Below are 18,178 nucleotides of genomic sequence, written 5' to 3'. Positions count from 1 at the left end.
CTTGTTTGTTCACAATAATTTCTGTAAGATTCTGTATAGACTCAATCATTTTAGATGTTTATCTCTGTTTTCTGGAGGATAGAAAAAAAATCTGTATTATATTTGTTATGCAGCTCAAAGATACATAGTGCCTGTAAATAATATGTCTTTAATATGTCAGTAAGGTTCATCTGATCTGGAAAAAGTGTCTTATTTTTTGGATGGCACAAAATGTTTTCTAAAATGTCATGTTGTAAACAACCATATTTTGTGTGCAAACATGACAAACATTTGCTATGCATTAATTGAGGTTTCTCTTTGTGGGTAATTACTAATAGTAGGGTGCTGTTTTTGTAACATAAGTCATTATACGTTTGCACATGCTAAAAAGGATGACCAAAATGGTTGCTGTCAACTCAATCAAACCCTATTTTGGTTGTGTTTGTGAAAGCCTGTTTAGATTATTGATTGCAACCAGTTCAGCAGTGTTTTGTCAAAGATTCTTATATGTACATTAGTCACTTTATCAGTAAAATATATCCATTGCTTTTTTGTTTGTGGATTGCTCTGTGTTTTTAGCAAATACATAATTGATTCTATCTGATGCAACACCAAGCATATGATTTCCTTTTAACTTACTGACTCTTTGATACATAGTACCTAAGGTTTGCCCTTTAATTTATTATTTCCTTAATGGAACTACCTATCTAGCTGAGATTAGATTGATGGAGCATAAGCTAAATGGAAAACTGTCATCTAGATCTTTGGTCATAAAGGAGTAATGATGAAGACATAAGCCCTTGATGCTTTTGATAGATTCTAATATTTACTGTCTGCGGAAGTAATGGCTTTTAATGTTGCTGTCATCTGAAAAGTAGATGGAAACCTTCTCCATCATACATCAATATCTGTGATGAACTCTGCTTTTCCAACATACGCTGATCAGCCACAACATTAAACCCACCTGCCTAATATTGTGTAGGTCCCCCTTGTGCTGCCAAAACAGCGCCAACCCGCATCTCAAAATAGCATTCTGAAATGCTAATCTTCTCACCACAATTGTACAGAGCGGTTATCTGAGTTACCATAGACTTTGTCAGTTCGAACCAGTCTGGCCATTCTCTGTTGACCTCTCACATCAACAAGGCATTTCCATCCACAGAACTGCCCCTCACTGCAATACATTTTTTCCCCAATTCTGATGGTTGATGTGAACATTAACTGAAGCGCCTATCTAATTATCTAATCAGCTAATCGTGTGGCAGCAGTACAGTGCATAAAATCATCAGATACGGGTCAGGAGCTTCAGAAGGGGAAAAAAAATTATCGCAGTGATTTTGAATGCTATTCTGAGATTCGGTTGGCACCGTTTTGGTGGCACGAGTGGGACCTACACAATATTAGACTGGTGGTTTTAATGTTGTGGCTGATCAACGTATGTTGGAAAAACATACGTTGATAGAAATCTACACAGATTTCGGTATATGGACATGTAATAGCACAGATTTTCAAGGTTTTTTTGTTACTTTTAGGCACAAAAGTAGTGATTTGCAATCAGATTACAGTTACTGACTTTTAGTGAAAGTAATTATTTTAAGTACATTACTTGGGTTAAAAATATGTTTAAAACAGTTCAAATATGAATTCATATGTTCATACGTCTGTTTGCATTTCTGTAACAGCTAAAGGATGTGCAAAAATGAACAAGGAGAAAAGTTATTAGTAAAGTTATTAGTAAAGTTATTTATGAAAAAGTATTTCGTAAATTGATTACTTTTTTCAGTAACTTACCCAAGACTGCACAACATGCATGTTTACAGTTCTAAAATGATCATTTCTGTATGAAAGATTTTCTGCTTTTAGTGTTTTAAGGAAGCCTCTCAGTAGAGGTCGACCGATTAATCGGCCGGCCGATTAATCGGCCGATTTTTTGAATTTTTTACATAATCGGCATCGGCCAATATCCACGCATATCAAGCCGATTATTAGGCAGGCGCATCTGTGGGCAGCCTAGTGTTGTTGTGGAACACGTGTTCGACGCACACACTGCCCCTAGAGTCATTTTCCAGCAGAGTGAGCAGACCTCATCCAGTGCCTAAGGAAGGAGCTAAGTTCCTTGGAGAAAACAGTAAGGGTTAAATTTGTATAACTTCTTTAGATTTAATTAAAAACTTTTGATATGTTACTGCCAACTTCAAGAAAAAACGTGACAAACGCGATAGTTGACATGACGTTCGGCTACTTTGGATATTGATAGCCTAGTTGAAGTTGCATTATCACAGCAGAAGGGTTGCTATCATGTCACAATAAGCAAGCAAGAATTTTGCAATTACAGACAGTGAATCTGAGACTTTTATTTGTTCTGTTTGTGTGTCTTATATTTGAGAGGGTTGTCACTCAATGCAGATAAATAAGTAATAAAAATATACCAACGCAGTATAGGCTATTGAAGGACTGGCTTTGGTAAGCTCGGACGTTATCCGTTCTGCTGTCGGTACTGGAGAAATTAAGAAAATACATTTATTATTGCTATAAAGAGAAAGTTATTTTATCTCGCCAGCCATTTCTATGTATAATAATATGAAACCATTTGTCTGTGATGCAATTTAGCTATTCGCAGTGAGAGAGAGAGAGAGAGAATCTCGCTCACGCGGTGCCACAGCGAGCACAACACGAGCCCAGCTAAACGAGTGACAGAACTAAACATTCAAACATAGCCTGGTTTAGATCTGTGATTATTAGTCTGATTTTATTTTAGATTTCGCCTTCCAAAGATTATAAAAAGAATATTTGCGAACATAAGCCGCATGCACAACTTCCTTCCCTTCACAGCGGTGCACTGACATTCCTCCCTAAAACTCAAACTTAACGTCAGAATCAGCACGATCGGTGATTGTTGTAAAATGCAACAATATAACTTCTCGTATAACTTCTCACGGGTAATCTGTTGTGAAACATAAATTGGAGTCCAGGCCAAGTCGTCGGGGATTCGTCAGTAGTGAAATATTTTGTAATGTGTTGCAAACCCCTGTCGCCGATTCATTGTTTAATTTGAAAACGCTACGACTTCCATTAAAAGACAGACAGTTGTGTAATATGAATGGTACCACGATCCAACATCTTTGAAAGCCATGTAGTGTTTATGAGGCATTAGGACAGTTAGGAGACTAAGAATGTGAAATGTCAGAATAATAGTAGAGAGAATTATTTATTTCAGCTTTTATTACTTTCATCACATTCCCAGTGTGTCAGAAGTTTACATACACTTTGTTAGTATTTGGTAGCATTGCCTTTATATTGTTTTATCTTGGGTCAAACATTTTGGGTAGCCTTCTACAAGCATCTCACAATAAGTTGCTGGAATTGTGGCCCATTCCTCCAGACAGAACTGGTGTAACTGAGTGAGGTTTGTAGGCCTCCTTGTTTGTAAATACTTTTTCAGTTCTGCCCACAAATGTTCTATCTGATTGAGGTCAGGGCTTTGTGATGACCACTCCAATACCTTGATTTTGTTGTCCTTAAGCCATTTTGTCACAACTTTGGAGGTATGCTTGGGGTCATTGTCCATTTGGTAGACCCATTTGCAACTGAGTTTTAACTTCATGGCTGATGTCTTAATGTTGTTTCAATATATCCGCATAATTTTCCTTCCTCATGATGCCATCTATTTAGTGAAGTGCACCAGTCTCTCCTGCAGCAAAGCACCCCCACAACATGATGCTGCCTCCCCCATGCTTCACGGTTGGGATGGTGTTCTTCGGCTTGCAAGCCTCACCCCTTTTCCTCCAAACATAATGATGGTCAATATGGCCAAACAGTTCAATTTGTGTTTCATTAGACTAGATGGCATTTCTCCAAAAAGTAAGATCTTTGTCCCAATGTGCACTTGCAAACTGTAGTCTGACTTTTTTACATTTTGGAGCAGTGGCTTCTTTCTTGCTGAGCAACCTTTCAGGTTATGTCGATATAGACTCATTTTTACTGTGGATATAGATGTCTACCTTTTTCCTCCAGCATCTTCACAAGGTGAAGGGATTGATTTGCACTTTTTGCACCAAACTACGATCATCTGTAAGAGACCGAATGTGTCTCCTTCCTGAGTGGTATGATGGCTGCGTGGTCCCATGGTGTTTATATATTTACATTTACATTTATTCATTTGGCAAACGCTTTTATCCAAAGGGACTTACAAAAGAGGAAAACATAAGCGAATCATCTTAACGAGACAGTGGTATGAAAAGTGCCATACTACAAAGTTTCACTATCATCAGAATAGTATACAAAACAGATTTAAGTGCAACAAGAATTGTAAATATATATATGTGGGGGTTTTTTTAGTGACCGGTTAAGTGCTTTTGGAAAAGATGTGTTTTTAGCCGTTTTTTGAAGATGAGTTGGGAAAGTCATTCCACCAACGTGGTATGATGAAACTGAAAGTCCGGGAAAGTGTTTTGGTGCCTCTCTGTTTTGGTACGACAAGGCGACGTTCCTTAGTCGACCACAGGCTTCTGGTTGGAACATAGCTCTGCATAAATGTTTTTAGGTACTTGCGTACTATTGTTTGTACAGATGACCATGGTACCTTCAGGCTTTTGGCAATTGCTCCCAAGGATGACAAGACTTGTGGAGGTCCACAATTATTTTCTGAGGTCTTGGCTGATTTATTTTGATTTTCCCATGTTGTCTAGCAAAGAGGCACTGAGTTTGAAGGCAGGGCTTAAAATACATCGACAGGTACACCTCCAATTCAGTACATCTTCTATCATAAGCTAATTGTCTTAAGGCCTGACATCATTTTCTGGAATTTTCCAAGCTGCTTAAAGGCACAGTTAACATAGTGTATGTAAACTTCTGACCAACTGGAATTGTGATTATTTGAAATTAAAAGTGAAACAATTGGTCTGTAAACAATTGTTGGAAAAAATACTCACGCCATGCACAAAACAGATGTCCTAAACAACTTTCCAAAACTATTGTTTACTAATATTAAATCTGTGGAGTCATTAAAAAAAATAGTTTTAATTTGTGTGTGTGTGTGTGTGTGTGTGTGTGTGTGTGTGTGTGTGTGTGTGTGTGTGTGTGTGTGTGTGTGTTGTTTTCTTGATATAACTTATCAAGATAACTTATGTCAAGATCAAGTGAAACAAAATCCATTGCCTCTGAGGTCTTATGAATGTTTGAAAATTGTCATTATTTTTGGATTTTTACAATTCTGTTTGGTGTTGCTATCAACATTCATACTATTCTTGTATGTGGTTCTTGTCTCACAAATAATTCAGTGCTGCTTTTTGCCATTTCTCACCATTTGAGTTTGATACTGGAAATCGATGGACATGCCAGTGTAACATTAATTTAGCGCTGAATCAAGAATTCTCTAGGTTTTTTTTCCCCACACATTTTTGAGTATGCCTGCTGTGCTGAATTTTCTTTGGTCTGTGCGAATGAAGTGTGCAGCTTAGAAGGAATGTTGTTTACAAGAACTCCTTTGAAACTCCAGAATAGACTATACAAACTATATTTTCATTATACTACAAAAATGTGTCAGCCTACAATATTCTTTTATGTCTAAAGGCTGCCAGTTAATGCCTGAGAGTATTTTCCTCCTTTGGATTGTAATGACTGGCTCGCATGTGCGCAAATACTCACAACAAACCTAGCGAATGCTTTAGAAACATCTTGTCTAGCAGGAAATACACGATGGGGTCAGTGCTACATCATTAAGATGCCAAACAGAGGAGAATATTCTTTACCTCCACATGCATGGACTGTGGATGGCAAGCATCTGCTGGTAGATATTTAGACAGAGACTGCTCGCCAACCATGTAAATATAGATTGCCTTATAAATGTGGCAAGAGACAGACCACCAGCACCAGACTAATGACAACAATATTCCGAAACACTCTTGCGTAGACTCTTTGGCTGTCGGAAAACATGCTGCAGTTTTCTTGGACCTCCAGATATTTCTGATCAATCCCATGTATGAGAGTAAAACCAACAAGAAGAAGAATAGTGAAGTGGCCACTAAAGCGAATATGTGAGATTCCGCTCCTCCAACCTCCACTGCTACACTGTAACACACTTAATTTTCATAGTCCTCCATGCTCACAGTCTCCCTGATTGAGTACAGCACCACAAGGTGTATGACAGCTAGAGCAACAATAGCCCAGGTGACCAGACACAATGCTTAGGCCAATTTTGCATGTCATTTTTTACGAGGTGAGTAAAAATCAGCGAGGCAAAGAGACTAAGTCCAGCTCAGTATGATAACACCAATGCAGATGTGGCACATAGTATCATGTTTGTTCCATCTTGTCCCAAGTGCATAGTATGTGGCCAGGAATAGCATGGTGAGGCAGAGCAACAGGTTTGAGATGTCTATGTTTATCAGGTAGATGTGGGTGGACGTTTTGTTGGAAATCTTCCAAATGAACACCCAAAGAGAGAGAGAGTATTGCCAGGAAGGCCAGCAAGACTAAAGTTATGGTAGATGTTTGGCATAGATAAGAGATGTTGCACTCAACTTCTGAGCTGTTTGCCATTGATCTCTTGGCAGAAGAGAGGGAGCACCAATAGCTGAGTGAAAGACTCAATTAATTTCTTATGTCATTTTATAAATCCTTTTTAAAGGGGTAGCTAACCCAAAAATTACATTGATCATTCTAAATATAATCTGTTCTTCCTGCCATCTGTATCTTCAAATAAGGAACACAATGTAATCACATTAAATCCTATAGAAACAAGTTCAGTAATGCAAATAATTGTGTTTCATATTTATTAAGTGTGATTGAATGCAAAAAAAGTATTTCTTTTTATACTTGCAAGAAGCAACAATGTTTTTATATAAGGGACTATTTAAGTGGCCATTCAGACATCACAATGTTTTTAAGTTCTGTTGAACTTGACACAGCATCTAAAAAGCATGGTGTTCCTCTAGGAGACCTGCCGCAATGGTCAAAGATTTCCATGTAGTGCAGGGGTTGGCAACCTATGGCACGTGTGCCAGCATTGGTATGCGGAGGGGTGCATTTGACCATGAAAATAAAAAATGGCACTCAAAAATGTGGCCGACACCTGATCTAGTGCATTTTTACATGAACAAATAATGGAGAACAAGCTCTGACGGATGCAAATACGCATTTGCTGTGAAATACCCCAGATGTTTAGATGCAAAAAAATTAAACTGATTTAGATTTTTTACATCATACATCGATTGCCTTCGATAGAGCTGTTTATTTTGGAGCTTGTTTGACTGTAGGTACTGTATGTACTGAATAGAATGCTAACACACTACCTACTACACAGTATATTTAGTAGTATGCTACATTGTTTTTTATAATCTCATGATGTTAAATGTTTACATCAGTAAGAGGCATAGAGTTTTCAGTATATTAAAGTATAGTTAAAAAAAAGAAACTCCACTATTGTGTTAAAATTAGGGCTGCAACTAACGATTATTTTGATAATTGACTAATCTAGCGATTATTAGAACGATTATTCGACTATTCGGGCGATTAATGCAAGGTTAAGCATTAGCTCTTAACAGACTATTCAGCTTGTGCCCCGAGTTTAAAGGTTGTATTAAACGTGCTTAATAACAATAAAGAGGACAAATCATCTTTTAAAATACCTCTAAATGACATTCTATGAATTAAAGGGGAAAAAAATTATTTTATCAAATTTAATTAAGTAAAAATTAACTGCAAAAAAATCCAATTGAATGTTATAAAGTGTTTTTGTCTTGTTTTCCATTTAAAAATATTAAAAAAATCCTTAAAACATGATGCATTTACTTTAGAAGCAACATATAAGATGTTAAGAATTGTTTTCGTTGAATGTATCAAAATATAGAAAAAATATACTTGTATTCAAAACATATTCTCTGAAAGGAAGTCTAAATATAATTATGTACTGCTTCTGAGGTGAATGTATCTCTTTTTTAAAGGATTTTTAGATATTTAAAAATATTTGAATTTTTAATATTATATTTAACATTATCAGATGAAAAAATGTTCTTCTGCAGTATAGCTCCCAAAGTAAATGTACATTGTTTTAAATTAGTTTTTGGTATTTATATTGAAAAACAAGCCAAATCAAAAATATATTTTTGTTGCTGTGTAAAATAGGCAAAGACTGCTCTCTCTCACCTTTTTGTTCACATTGATCCATCTTTAACCAAAAAAAACTAAACAAAAAAAACTCTTCTTAATAGAGCTGCATATTGCCGAAAAGAAACACACAGTGACACATATATAATGATTCAATATGTCATGAGCCATCATGTTATAATCCAGCTGCAGCACGCTTGTGTGAGGGATGAGCGTCCCCACACCAGAGTGTGCATCAGCCGGGTGCAGTTTCAGTCTCTCCCCCTTAGATCGGGTTTCTCATAGAATCGGCGCTGAACACACAGAGAAATGCCAGTTTCGGAGTTTGTACTTAATTACATGACCTGCTTTCTTATTATTTGAACTTTAATAAAGGATGCATTAAAGATATAACGCGGGGGTCTTTCATTTAAAGACACTCTGATATGTAAGTTTTGCTTATAGGTGCAGAATGTAAAATTCAGAAACCCTTGTTATTACTGACACCTGTAGCAGTGAACTGCAGCCAGCTACCTGTTGCTCGTGCTCGTGCACACACTCCATAGGGACGCGAGCATCGACCAAAACAATGAAGTAACGTACAAAGAGACTGAATGTGATTCCCCAACATCATGCTGACACATAATTAAAATTACACAGTTATGATTGTTTAACTACAAACTTTGAGAATGCTGGAACAGGGGTAAAACAAAGTGTGGATATAGGTCTGACTATGTGAGACTGTAGTTTGAAGTAATCACTTTTCTTCGCATGATACATTGACTGTATTTATACAGTGTCGCCGTTAGCTAGCTCGCCAGCTTTATAATACTAGAATGTATATATTTTTTGCATTCATTTCATGTGTTATTGTTGATTAGCTAAAATTACACAGATCAATCTTTATGGCACTATATTTTACATGCTTTGCAGTTATGTAAGCTTACCTGTCCAATAAGAAGAATGCCAATTCAGGGTCAGTTTTTATCCCCAAAACCGAATAAAGGTCCCTCCAAGAAACAAATGCCCTGCCGATGTTCACTCTATTTTTTTGCTTGACTGCAATCACGTTCCCGCTTAGTCGGATGGGATTCAGTTAATAAATGTTTTTTGTTTTTGGCTTACTCAGAGTTTGTGTAGGAGTTGGTGTTGTGCTGGGAGCCAGACGTTTTCTGGATTCCATCTCTAAGATAATGTTACCTAGTGTTGCAGATTGTTTTCACTGTTGAATAGCGGAAGCGAGGCACTGAGTCAAGGCTCTCGGGAGTGCACATAAATGCCACATCCTTTGGATTTTCCCGGCAAAAGCGACCCGCGCCCTTCGCATGAAAATCAATTTACAGTTTTTTATAGGCAACCTAGGAAGTTCTGGAAGGGCTCATTTTTTAAGTTGCGGTACAAGCCGTTCACACACTGGCAAAATAAAAAAAAAGGTGAATATTACATGAAAATTGTTACATATTGCAACTTTATGTAGAACGGCAACTCCAGATCTGCTTTATTTAACAACGAGAGTGCTTTGCGATCTACATCACCTGAAGCTGTTAGGAAAGTTTGGAGTGTGTCTAGAGTGCAAGCTGTGTTTTCTCCTCAGTCTGCTCTCATGTGTCATCGTTAGAGTTTAATATGATCTAATTTTACATTAATTGAGATCAAACAACTGTTCGACAACGCAAATTTTTGTCTACCTTTTTTTTTTTTTATGTTGACGTGGTTGATAATGTCAACTAATAGTTTCAGCCCTAGTTAAAATATCCTAACTTTTGAAATAATGAGTCATCAAAAATCTCAGTTTGTAATATTGATTCCAACTTATTCATTAAGAAAGTTTGTACTTTCTTAATGAAATGTTTATGAGAAATAAAGTCAAGCATTTCCAGTGGGATACAGTATTCCATACATGCAGTTTGCTCAAGTTTGCTCAACATATCAACTGGGTTATTCCATGAATAAAGAAATTTTGCACGCTGTACACAGTATGCATAGTTTGTTGTATGTATACTGTGATATGAGGATGGCAGTGTGCCATTACAAACATGTCCTTATTTTTGCATCTAGCCAATGTCACCAGTAATGGTAAAGACTACACAGCCCTCTGATATTAGCATGCTTTACAGCTTCCTGAAAGCATCACACAGGAAACATAGAACAGTTTTTTTTTTCTTAACATTTTTCATTGTCACTGTGTTGGTTCAATTCACTTTCGTTTTTCTTTGCACTATCAATGTTTTCTATCAGATTTATAGTATTTATATGAGGTGTGTCCAGACTCTTGGATATTTCAGGTTTGGTTTTGGGCCTGGTGTTGCGCTTGGCTCGACAGCAGTGCAAACGGAACACCAGCTGGAGAACAGGATGTAGGCAACAGCTGAAAGCTGCAACAAAGATGGTTCCAGTTTTCATCCTGAACTGTGCTTGACAGTTTCCACTCCTTGATGTTAATAAGATGACCCTTTGCACATGGTAGGGTAGGAAGCAGAGTACAAACAATATGACAGAGGCCAGAATCTTCCTTCGAACCTTAAGACCTCCTCCCGTTCCAAATCCAGCACCAAATAGACTTCCACCCCTCACATTCTGAAGGTGGATAACCAGTAGACCATAACTGACCAACATCAAGCACAAAATAAAAAAGAATCCTGCAACACTAAAGCAATGGATGGTGTTTAATTGAACTTTAAAGTGAATGTTACTGTCGACAACCTGGTCGAAGCAAGTCCCATTGTTTACTATGCTCTGTTTAACCCACATGCTAATGCCTGCAATTGTGGTTATAAGCAACCAGGTAGAAAAGGAGATGATCCAGCACGGTTGCGTGCGTTTAAAGACCTGCAACAAGGCATAGCCTGGTTTTACTACTGTGGCATAGCGATTGATGCTGGTCCACAAAAAGAAGCACATGTTGCAGTAGAGGTTAATGTAGAAGCAAGTGAAAATGATCAACTCTATTGCATTGCAGATCGTAGTTCCAGATTTCCAGTTAACATTCTCTTTGTAGTAGGCTATTCTGAAGAAAAAACTGCAGCACATCATCAGGTCTGACACAACTATGTTTAAAGTAAAGATGACAGTGGGTGTCCTCTCTGATCTCCAAAGACCCAGCAAGACGATTCCATTGGTCGGGAGGCCCAGGAGAGCCAAAGAGAGATAGAGCCAAGGCAAGATGGTTGCATGGCTTTCTTCATGTTGTATCATGCATGTGCTATAGAAATAAATAGAGAAGGAAGGAAGTCAAAGCAGGGAACTCGCCACAGCCTCTTTTGACCCCTTTTATCTGATAAGCAAATAGCAAGACGTCCTGACCCAATTTTTCATCATTTTATTGGTCTTTTTGTTCTTCTGAACACGGCATTCTTCTCATCTATTTCATATTACACTTAACACTTCAATATAGAATTGATATTGTGTTTTGGGATTGTCTACTCTTCCAGTACAAAACTTGAAATTCCACATACTGTGATTACACACTTAAAAATATATGACTGTCTTTGTATTGCATAACTTAATATATCAAACCAAATTACATTTATTTTAAAGAAAGATAGCACTCTTTTCCACCAGTCTTTTTATCATTTAAATGATAAAACAAAAAACATATTTGGACACTTTCTGTTTGTCAAAATTACAGGAACATGTCTACATAGTGTGATGAAATATATGTTGGTTAAAGGGATAGGATACCCGAGCAAACTGACTTTACACATCCACTAAAATTACTTTGGGACAAGTTGGCTAAAAGTTACTGCATAAAAGGGTAAGATGAGTGAAGTTAGTCCTGGGAAAAAGTCTTGCATCATTTGTTTGATATTTACAGCACTTGAAAGGCAGCACTTCCTTGACATTAAAATATTTGTAGCTGCCATCAAACTGCACGGTGACTATTTGTTGATTCTTGTATGCAATCGACTGAAAATAAGATTAGTGCTCAGTGTCATGAAAATGGCAAAGACAGAACTAAAGCCTAAAACCTCAACTTACAAAAAACATTAACTCTATTCTTTTGGTGCCTTGCTTGTGCTGGTTTTTCTTTCAAGAAATGTAAATCAGTTTATCTATGTAATGAAATTCATACATTTTTAAGTGAGGCTTAAGTGTCCAAATACTTTTTGGGGCCACAGTATTCTGAGTAAACCATCATTTATTGCAAATGTAATTTTGTCTACCTGCACAATTTAAGTTATTTAATGTAACTGTAGTACCAGGGCCTGTAGAAGTAGAGTACACAGATGGTTGAACAACAGGACATTTTCATTTTAATTTTTTGACCTTTTTAAATTACATTTAAATTAATTAGATAATTTAATTAATTAGATCATTTGATAAATGTTATTGCAATACTACATTTAATCAAAAATTAAGCATTTTGTCCAAGATCTAAATTATTTAAACTGCTGACTTGATATGTTATCGCTTAATGCAAATACATTGGTTGGGGTTAGACACTGAGTAACAGGTTAACCCACAGTTTACCCACAAGTAAGGCATCATCCAAAGAGCCATCTAAAACTAGATTGTTGTTGCTAATAATGGAATTGAACACCTCCAAATAAAAGACAGTAAATAATCATAAAAATCACTGTACCTTGCATTGATGTCCGAATAATTGCCATACATTGTGATTTCACCTTGCACGGACATGATGCTTATTCTTTAACATGTTGTTTTCCTATGCGGCAGTCATGTTCTTAATGTTTAGTCAAATTTACTAGAATTTCAAACCTTGTAAGCTGTTTGTAGGCAGTGTGTGTTCTCAGAATGTGCATCACATAGTAACTCTGAATGTTGACTTCTGACCACATCCTGAAAATATTTTTAGTAGCACAGTTTGCACCAATGCCTTGCTTTTATTCTTAGTTTCATCTATGATCAATAACATAATAAAATATTGCTATAATCATATAATAAATATTGATAAATATATAACTCTATTACTATATAATACTACATTATTTAAACATATATATTATTATATTATGAGAATGCGGAGGTTGGGAAACAGAGGATTTTGTGAGACTTAGGTGGGTGGACCTTTGAAACTCTAGGAACCTCAGCTGTTACTAGCTTGCAAATTATAAAATGACGTGCTCTTGATTACTTTCAACAGCAGAATATCTTTCAAATAAGTGATTTAGGCTTATATACAAATATAGCTGGTTATTTTTTGTTATTGACGTTTTAATCAGTCTGATTGTCTGGTCGGGCAAGCAAAATTCTCTTTCACTTACCCTTTCAAATATCCACTTGTCCCAGACAAGCGTTAACATCGAGCCCGTGAGCCATCAAAGAAATGAAGCAAAAATGTATAAACATTTTTTTGGTTCATTATGAAACTGTGGCGGACCTCCACAGTCTAGGTAATTAATGGGAAACACTTTTACCACTAGGGGATGCCCGAAGCCCTGTGCTAAGATTTTTTACTGTTAACTCACTTTGAATTTCTCGTAATATATATAGGTCATTGTATTAATTTTATATTGCTTTACAAAAATATATAATTAATTTAAAATATGTCTGAAAACTGTTTGTTAAACAAAGGTCATTGGAACAATTTGATCATTCATATGAGACCATTTGAATGCTTTAAAGCCAAACTTCACAGAAAAGTAAGTTACTCAGTAATTTTCCTTTTTAGCGGCAACTATTAATTTAAAAAGCATATTTTTGTCAAAAACATGAGGAGAGCACGAGGACACTAAAATAGCTAGAGATATCAACAGTTTATCAAGACAGGGCAGGTGTGACTAATAATGGGAAAACAAGGAGGCGGGGTATGATGTAAGACAGAGACATGCGATGATTCAGAAACAAAACAAAGCCACATGCTCCCACAAGACAACAAAACACCAAAAAGGCATGAGCGCACATCACCAAGACAATGAGGCAATATACACCCATCGCAACCGACAAACAGGATGAGAGAATGCGAAGCAGTGCCAAACAAAGGAATGTAATGCATTCTCACACTAAAAGAAACCTGAGCATACATCGTAAATCAAAAACAAGACAGGACAGCTGTGTTAGTGTTCGGCCATACATACACATGAAATCACAGACTGAAGTGACCGAACCTCAGCACAACATGAAGCAGGGCAGAGGGGTCACTGCTGTGGGAGCGGCCGTCATGACCAAGGATTATGGCACTGGGACTGCTGAGGCTTCAGATGCCGGCTCTGGGATGGAAAAGATTTCAGACGATGGCTCTGGAATGGACGAGGCTTCAGTCGCTTGCTCTGGGACGGACGAGGCTTCAAACGCCGGCTCTGGGAGTGACGAGGCTTCAAACGCCGGCTCTGGGACGAACGAGGCTTCAGACGCCGGCTCTGGGACGGACGAGGATTCAGACACCGGCTCTGGGATGGACAAGGCTTCAGACGCCTCCTCTTCTGGCTGGTGGTAAGTACTGCTGCTGTAGCAGCCTCCACCTCCTGGCGGTCAGCAGCAGTGGGCTCGGCCGAGGCGCCCACTGCGAGGAACACCCGTGTTCGCGAGACAAACTATTGACGTGAATGCATGCTTCAAAATTACATAAGCACGATGCACCCATGCCAATAACAGACAGACATGGAGCACAAGTGTCCTGATCCCGACACAGACCGAAACCAACCAGACAGGAAGTCAGGATCCAGACACCATGCTCCCGACATGAAACAAGATGGACCGAAGAGTGCACGGCAAGGAATACAGCTGAAACCATGCACTCACACAAAGACAGACAACGAAAGACAAAACATGGGACGCTGATGCCACGGTCCTATCAGACCAAAACCCAGACTGACAGAATGACAGGACCGTGACAGCATATCCCTTATTTTCTTTAACATGATCTGTTTACCTCTTCTAAGAGGTTGGAAATAATAGCCTCAACTGCCTGGTTTTTGCCTGTTCATATGGAGTGTCACTTGGAGTGTTCGATCCTTCAGTGTTTTGCAGAGAGCAAACATACATACAATCTTCATCATCACTTTACGAATGAAGCCACACAGCAGGAAGTACATGATTGGATCCAGACAGCTGTTAAGGGTGGATAGTAGCAGAACTATTTCATTTGTTTTATCAATCACATTTATCCAATCGCAAGAGGTGTCAGGCGGCATCTGACATGCTATAGAAAATCCTTACCAAGTGGTAGGGCACAAAAAATAGCGTGAAGAGAAAGAGCATGAAGAAGGACTCCAGTGCTGTTTTGTTGTACTTTGGTGCGTTTGGGAAATCGTTTTTCTCTCTGGAAGCTACAAGCAGCTTCATGCCGATCCTTCCATAGGAGACTAGGCACCATAGATCAACCAAAATAAAGCCGCTAAGACAAAATTGAAGTAGGCTTTCCATTTGGAATCGTGCCGTTTTTTTTGTATTGGAAGCACTTTTATTGTTCTCTCCAGCCTGGACAATCAGTGGTATCATTGCAGCTAACACCATAGCCCAAATAACACAAGCAGAGAAGCATGCTCCAATGGCTCTGCTGGAACATCCTCCTAATGGATGCCCTTTGGAACTTCAAGTAACGGTCTAAACTAATGAGCCCCAGTAAGACTATAAAAATCTACGTCTAAAAGACGTTGCCCACTGTAAGGCGGGGTGCCAATGTTTTTGCATTCAAAGGCAAAGAGCAAATGCTTCCTGAGGCACCACACCCCACTGAGCAAAGACTGAAAAATCACACCTCATTGTTGCCCTTCCACATCTGTCCCATTCTCTCCCCTCTCCTCCTCATCCATAACCTTTCAGCCCAGAATCACCTCAAACTCACCTAAGATCTGTATGTAACAAAAGACCATATCTGATGTATACAAATAATGTAACTTGTGTAACATGTTTGGTATCATTTAAAATGTCTCGGTGCGTCTGGTATAGTGTTTTGTCCCCAGGTTTATAAAACTTAATGACAACAAAGTTATAAGGTCTATGCCAAATACTGAATAATTCTGGAGGTCTATCCCCACCTTGAAGGTTTAACACCAGGAAGCCAAGAACCCTTTCACCCCCAAATTCTCATTGAACAAAGGATAATACCATTTGGTACACAATGTGTATTCTGTCTGGATATTTAAGGAAGGCTGGCCCAGAGCTCAGGGTTCTCTGTAGCCAGATGATCCCACACCTCGATGTGTGTAACTGTAATAATAGGAATCTGCATTCAGATTTCCCATGCTTTGCAATTACATGTAATTTTTTCAGCTGCCAGGTATGTTCTTTGACTTGTTTCTTTAACTTGTGTTTTAAATCCTACCTGGCAAATAAATTGTTACTTTTTCATTCATTCTGTATTCCTCTGAAATCATTTTTTTCAATACTGGGTCTTTAAAATAGGAGAAACCGCTCTGGAGGAACCGAGCAGGAGAATCCCATTTTAAGAATCATTTATATCATAACTGAAGCTTTAATGTAGAAGGAAGCCACTTAAAGACTATCAGTTTGAATCTCATTAGAAACTGATCAAAAGGTAAATGAATAGAAGAGGATTCAGAGTAATCAATAACTTAAATGATTAAAATAAAAGAATAATCAGAAAGAATTTAGAGCTTTAATCTAAATCAGAGGTCAACTTAAAATTGGAGTCAGATTATTATAAAATTGGAGTCAGATAAAATTAATAACGGGATGAATTTGTAAAGTGCAAATTATTAACAATAATTGCTTTACTTCAGTGCTCAGAAAAGACAGAACAACGCAGAGACCTTCAAGGGGCAAATCTATGTATTTTTAGCAGTTTTGCCTGTCATTTTATGTGGTATGCCACTAAGAAAGGCAGGCAGATCACAAGGAGTAAGGCAGAAGTTAACCCTTTAAATGACAGTCTAGAACTATTCTTGTCAATCAAATCAAATCACTTTATTGTCACACTACCATGTACACAAGTGCAACAGTAGGTGAAATTCTTGTGTGCAGTTCCGAGCAACATAGCAGTCATGACAGTGACGAGACATATACCAATTACAATAAACAACATACTTACACAACACAATTTACAAATCAAATGTACACATACATACACAACACAATAATTATATACAATGCACAGTAAACAATACACACAATATAGAATACACAATATACAATAAGTGGGAGTATATGAAATATATATACCGGTAAGTAGTTGAATTGAGGAGAATATGTTGACAGTCCAGTGTGAGATTATAGAATAATAAAGTGCAGTGCTAATTATTGATCCTGATAGATCAAGTGTTCAACAGTCTGACTGCTTGGGGGAAGAAGCTGTCATGTAGTCGGCTGTGAACAGTATTCAGTCGGTTTTTATTCATTTAAATTACGCATTGCGTATAGAAAAGTCAAAATAGCTTGTGGATGCGGGGTTGCACAAGGTTAAAGAAGGGATCAGTTTCCCTTCTCTAATTTTCTCTGTTATTGCATATTTGCACTGGACCATCTTTAGATAAAATTGTAATTTTGGTTTTGAAAGTCATTGCATTGTACACCTATATTGGGATTTGTAATTTTTTTAAATCAGCCCAGCAGTATCCTTTGGTCTCTCTGATGTCAAAATAAGTGGGACTGTGCAAATAAATGCCTCTTTTAGCGGGCACAATTCATTCTTAGAGAATTCACCCCACAGTATCGCAAACAATTAATCAGTGGTGATTAGATCTTCTGAGTGGTGGTGGCGTAATGGCCTAAAGCACATAACTGGTAATCAGAAGGTCACTGGTTTGATCGCCACAGCCACCACCATTGTGTCCTTGAGCAAGGCACTTAACTCCAGTTTGCTCCAGGGGGATTGGCCCTGTAATAAGTGCACTGTAAGTTGCTTTGGATAAAATGCATAACTGTAAATGCTTCTTGTTCGCTTTCTTTCCAATCTCACGAGGCAACTCCCCAACCTCTGTCAAGTTTAAACTAGGCTGCTATACTGAACCCAAGGTAGGGGCCCCCTGGTGGTTGTGGGGCCACATGGAGCTGCTTATGTCACTTATTTTGTAGGGCCAGCACTAGATTCAACCATAGGCACAATCCTTATACAACAGCTTTTATAATTCAGTTCTATAAACAAGAAGTATAACTTTTAAATTAACATTTTATACACAATTTTAAAACTTACAAATATATTATTATTTATACAAATAGTTCCAAACAACACCAAAGCAGGACAAACCGAGCA

The 18,178-nt window shown here is 37.8% G+C and overlaps 2 protein-coding genes across 9 annotated transcripts in view; one reads left to right on the top strand and one right to left on the bottom strand.

The window, feature by feature from the left end:
- LOC127654699 (peripheral plasma membrane protein CASK-like) overlaps positions 1 to 18,178 on the top strand; it is a 237,015-nt gene that overhangs the window by 166,002 nt on the left and 52,835 nt on the right. The window lies entirely within an intron of this gene.
- Positions 10,059 to 12,785, bottom strand: gpr82 (G protein-coupled receptor 82). Its single transcript, XM_052141991.1, has 2 exons — positions 12,647 to 12,785; positions 10,059 to 11,266 (listed from the first exon to the last, which is right to left on the bottom strand). Exons 1-2 carry the CDS (start codon positions 12,700 to 12,702, stop codon positions 10,228 to 10,230), a joined length of 1,095 nt encoding a protein of 364 aa, XP_051997951.1. The 5' UTR covers positions 12,703 to 12,785; the 3' UTR covers positions 10,059 to 10,227.

The sequence above is a fragment of the Xyrauchen texanus genome, chromosome 14, assembly GCF_025860055.1.
Source record: "Xyrauchen texanus isolate HMW12.3.18 chromosome 14, RBS_HiC_50CHRs, whole genome shotgun sequence".
NCBI lineage: Eukaryota > Metazoa > Chordata > Actinopteri > Cypriniformes > Catostomidae > Xyrauchen > Xyrauchen texanus.
This window is presented reverse-complemented; position numbering and strand designations above follow the sequence as displayed.

Excerpts from the sequence above, each read along its gene's own strand:
- gpr82 (XM_052141991.1), bottom strand. The coding sequence starts at position 12,702 with ATGTCCGTGCAAGGTGAAATCACAATGTATGGCAATTATTCGGACATC. Across the intron at positions 11,267-12,646 it reads TATTCGGACATCAATGCAAG|CACATGCATGATACAACATG; the intron begins GTACAGTGATTT and ends TTATTTCTATAG.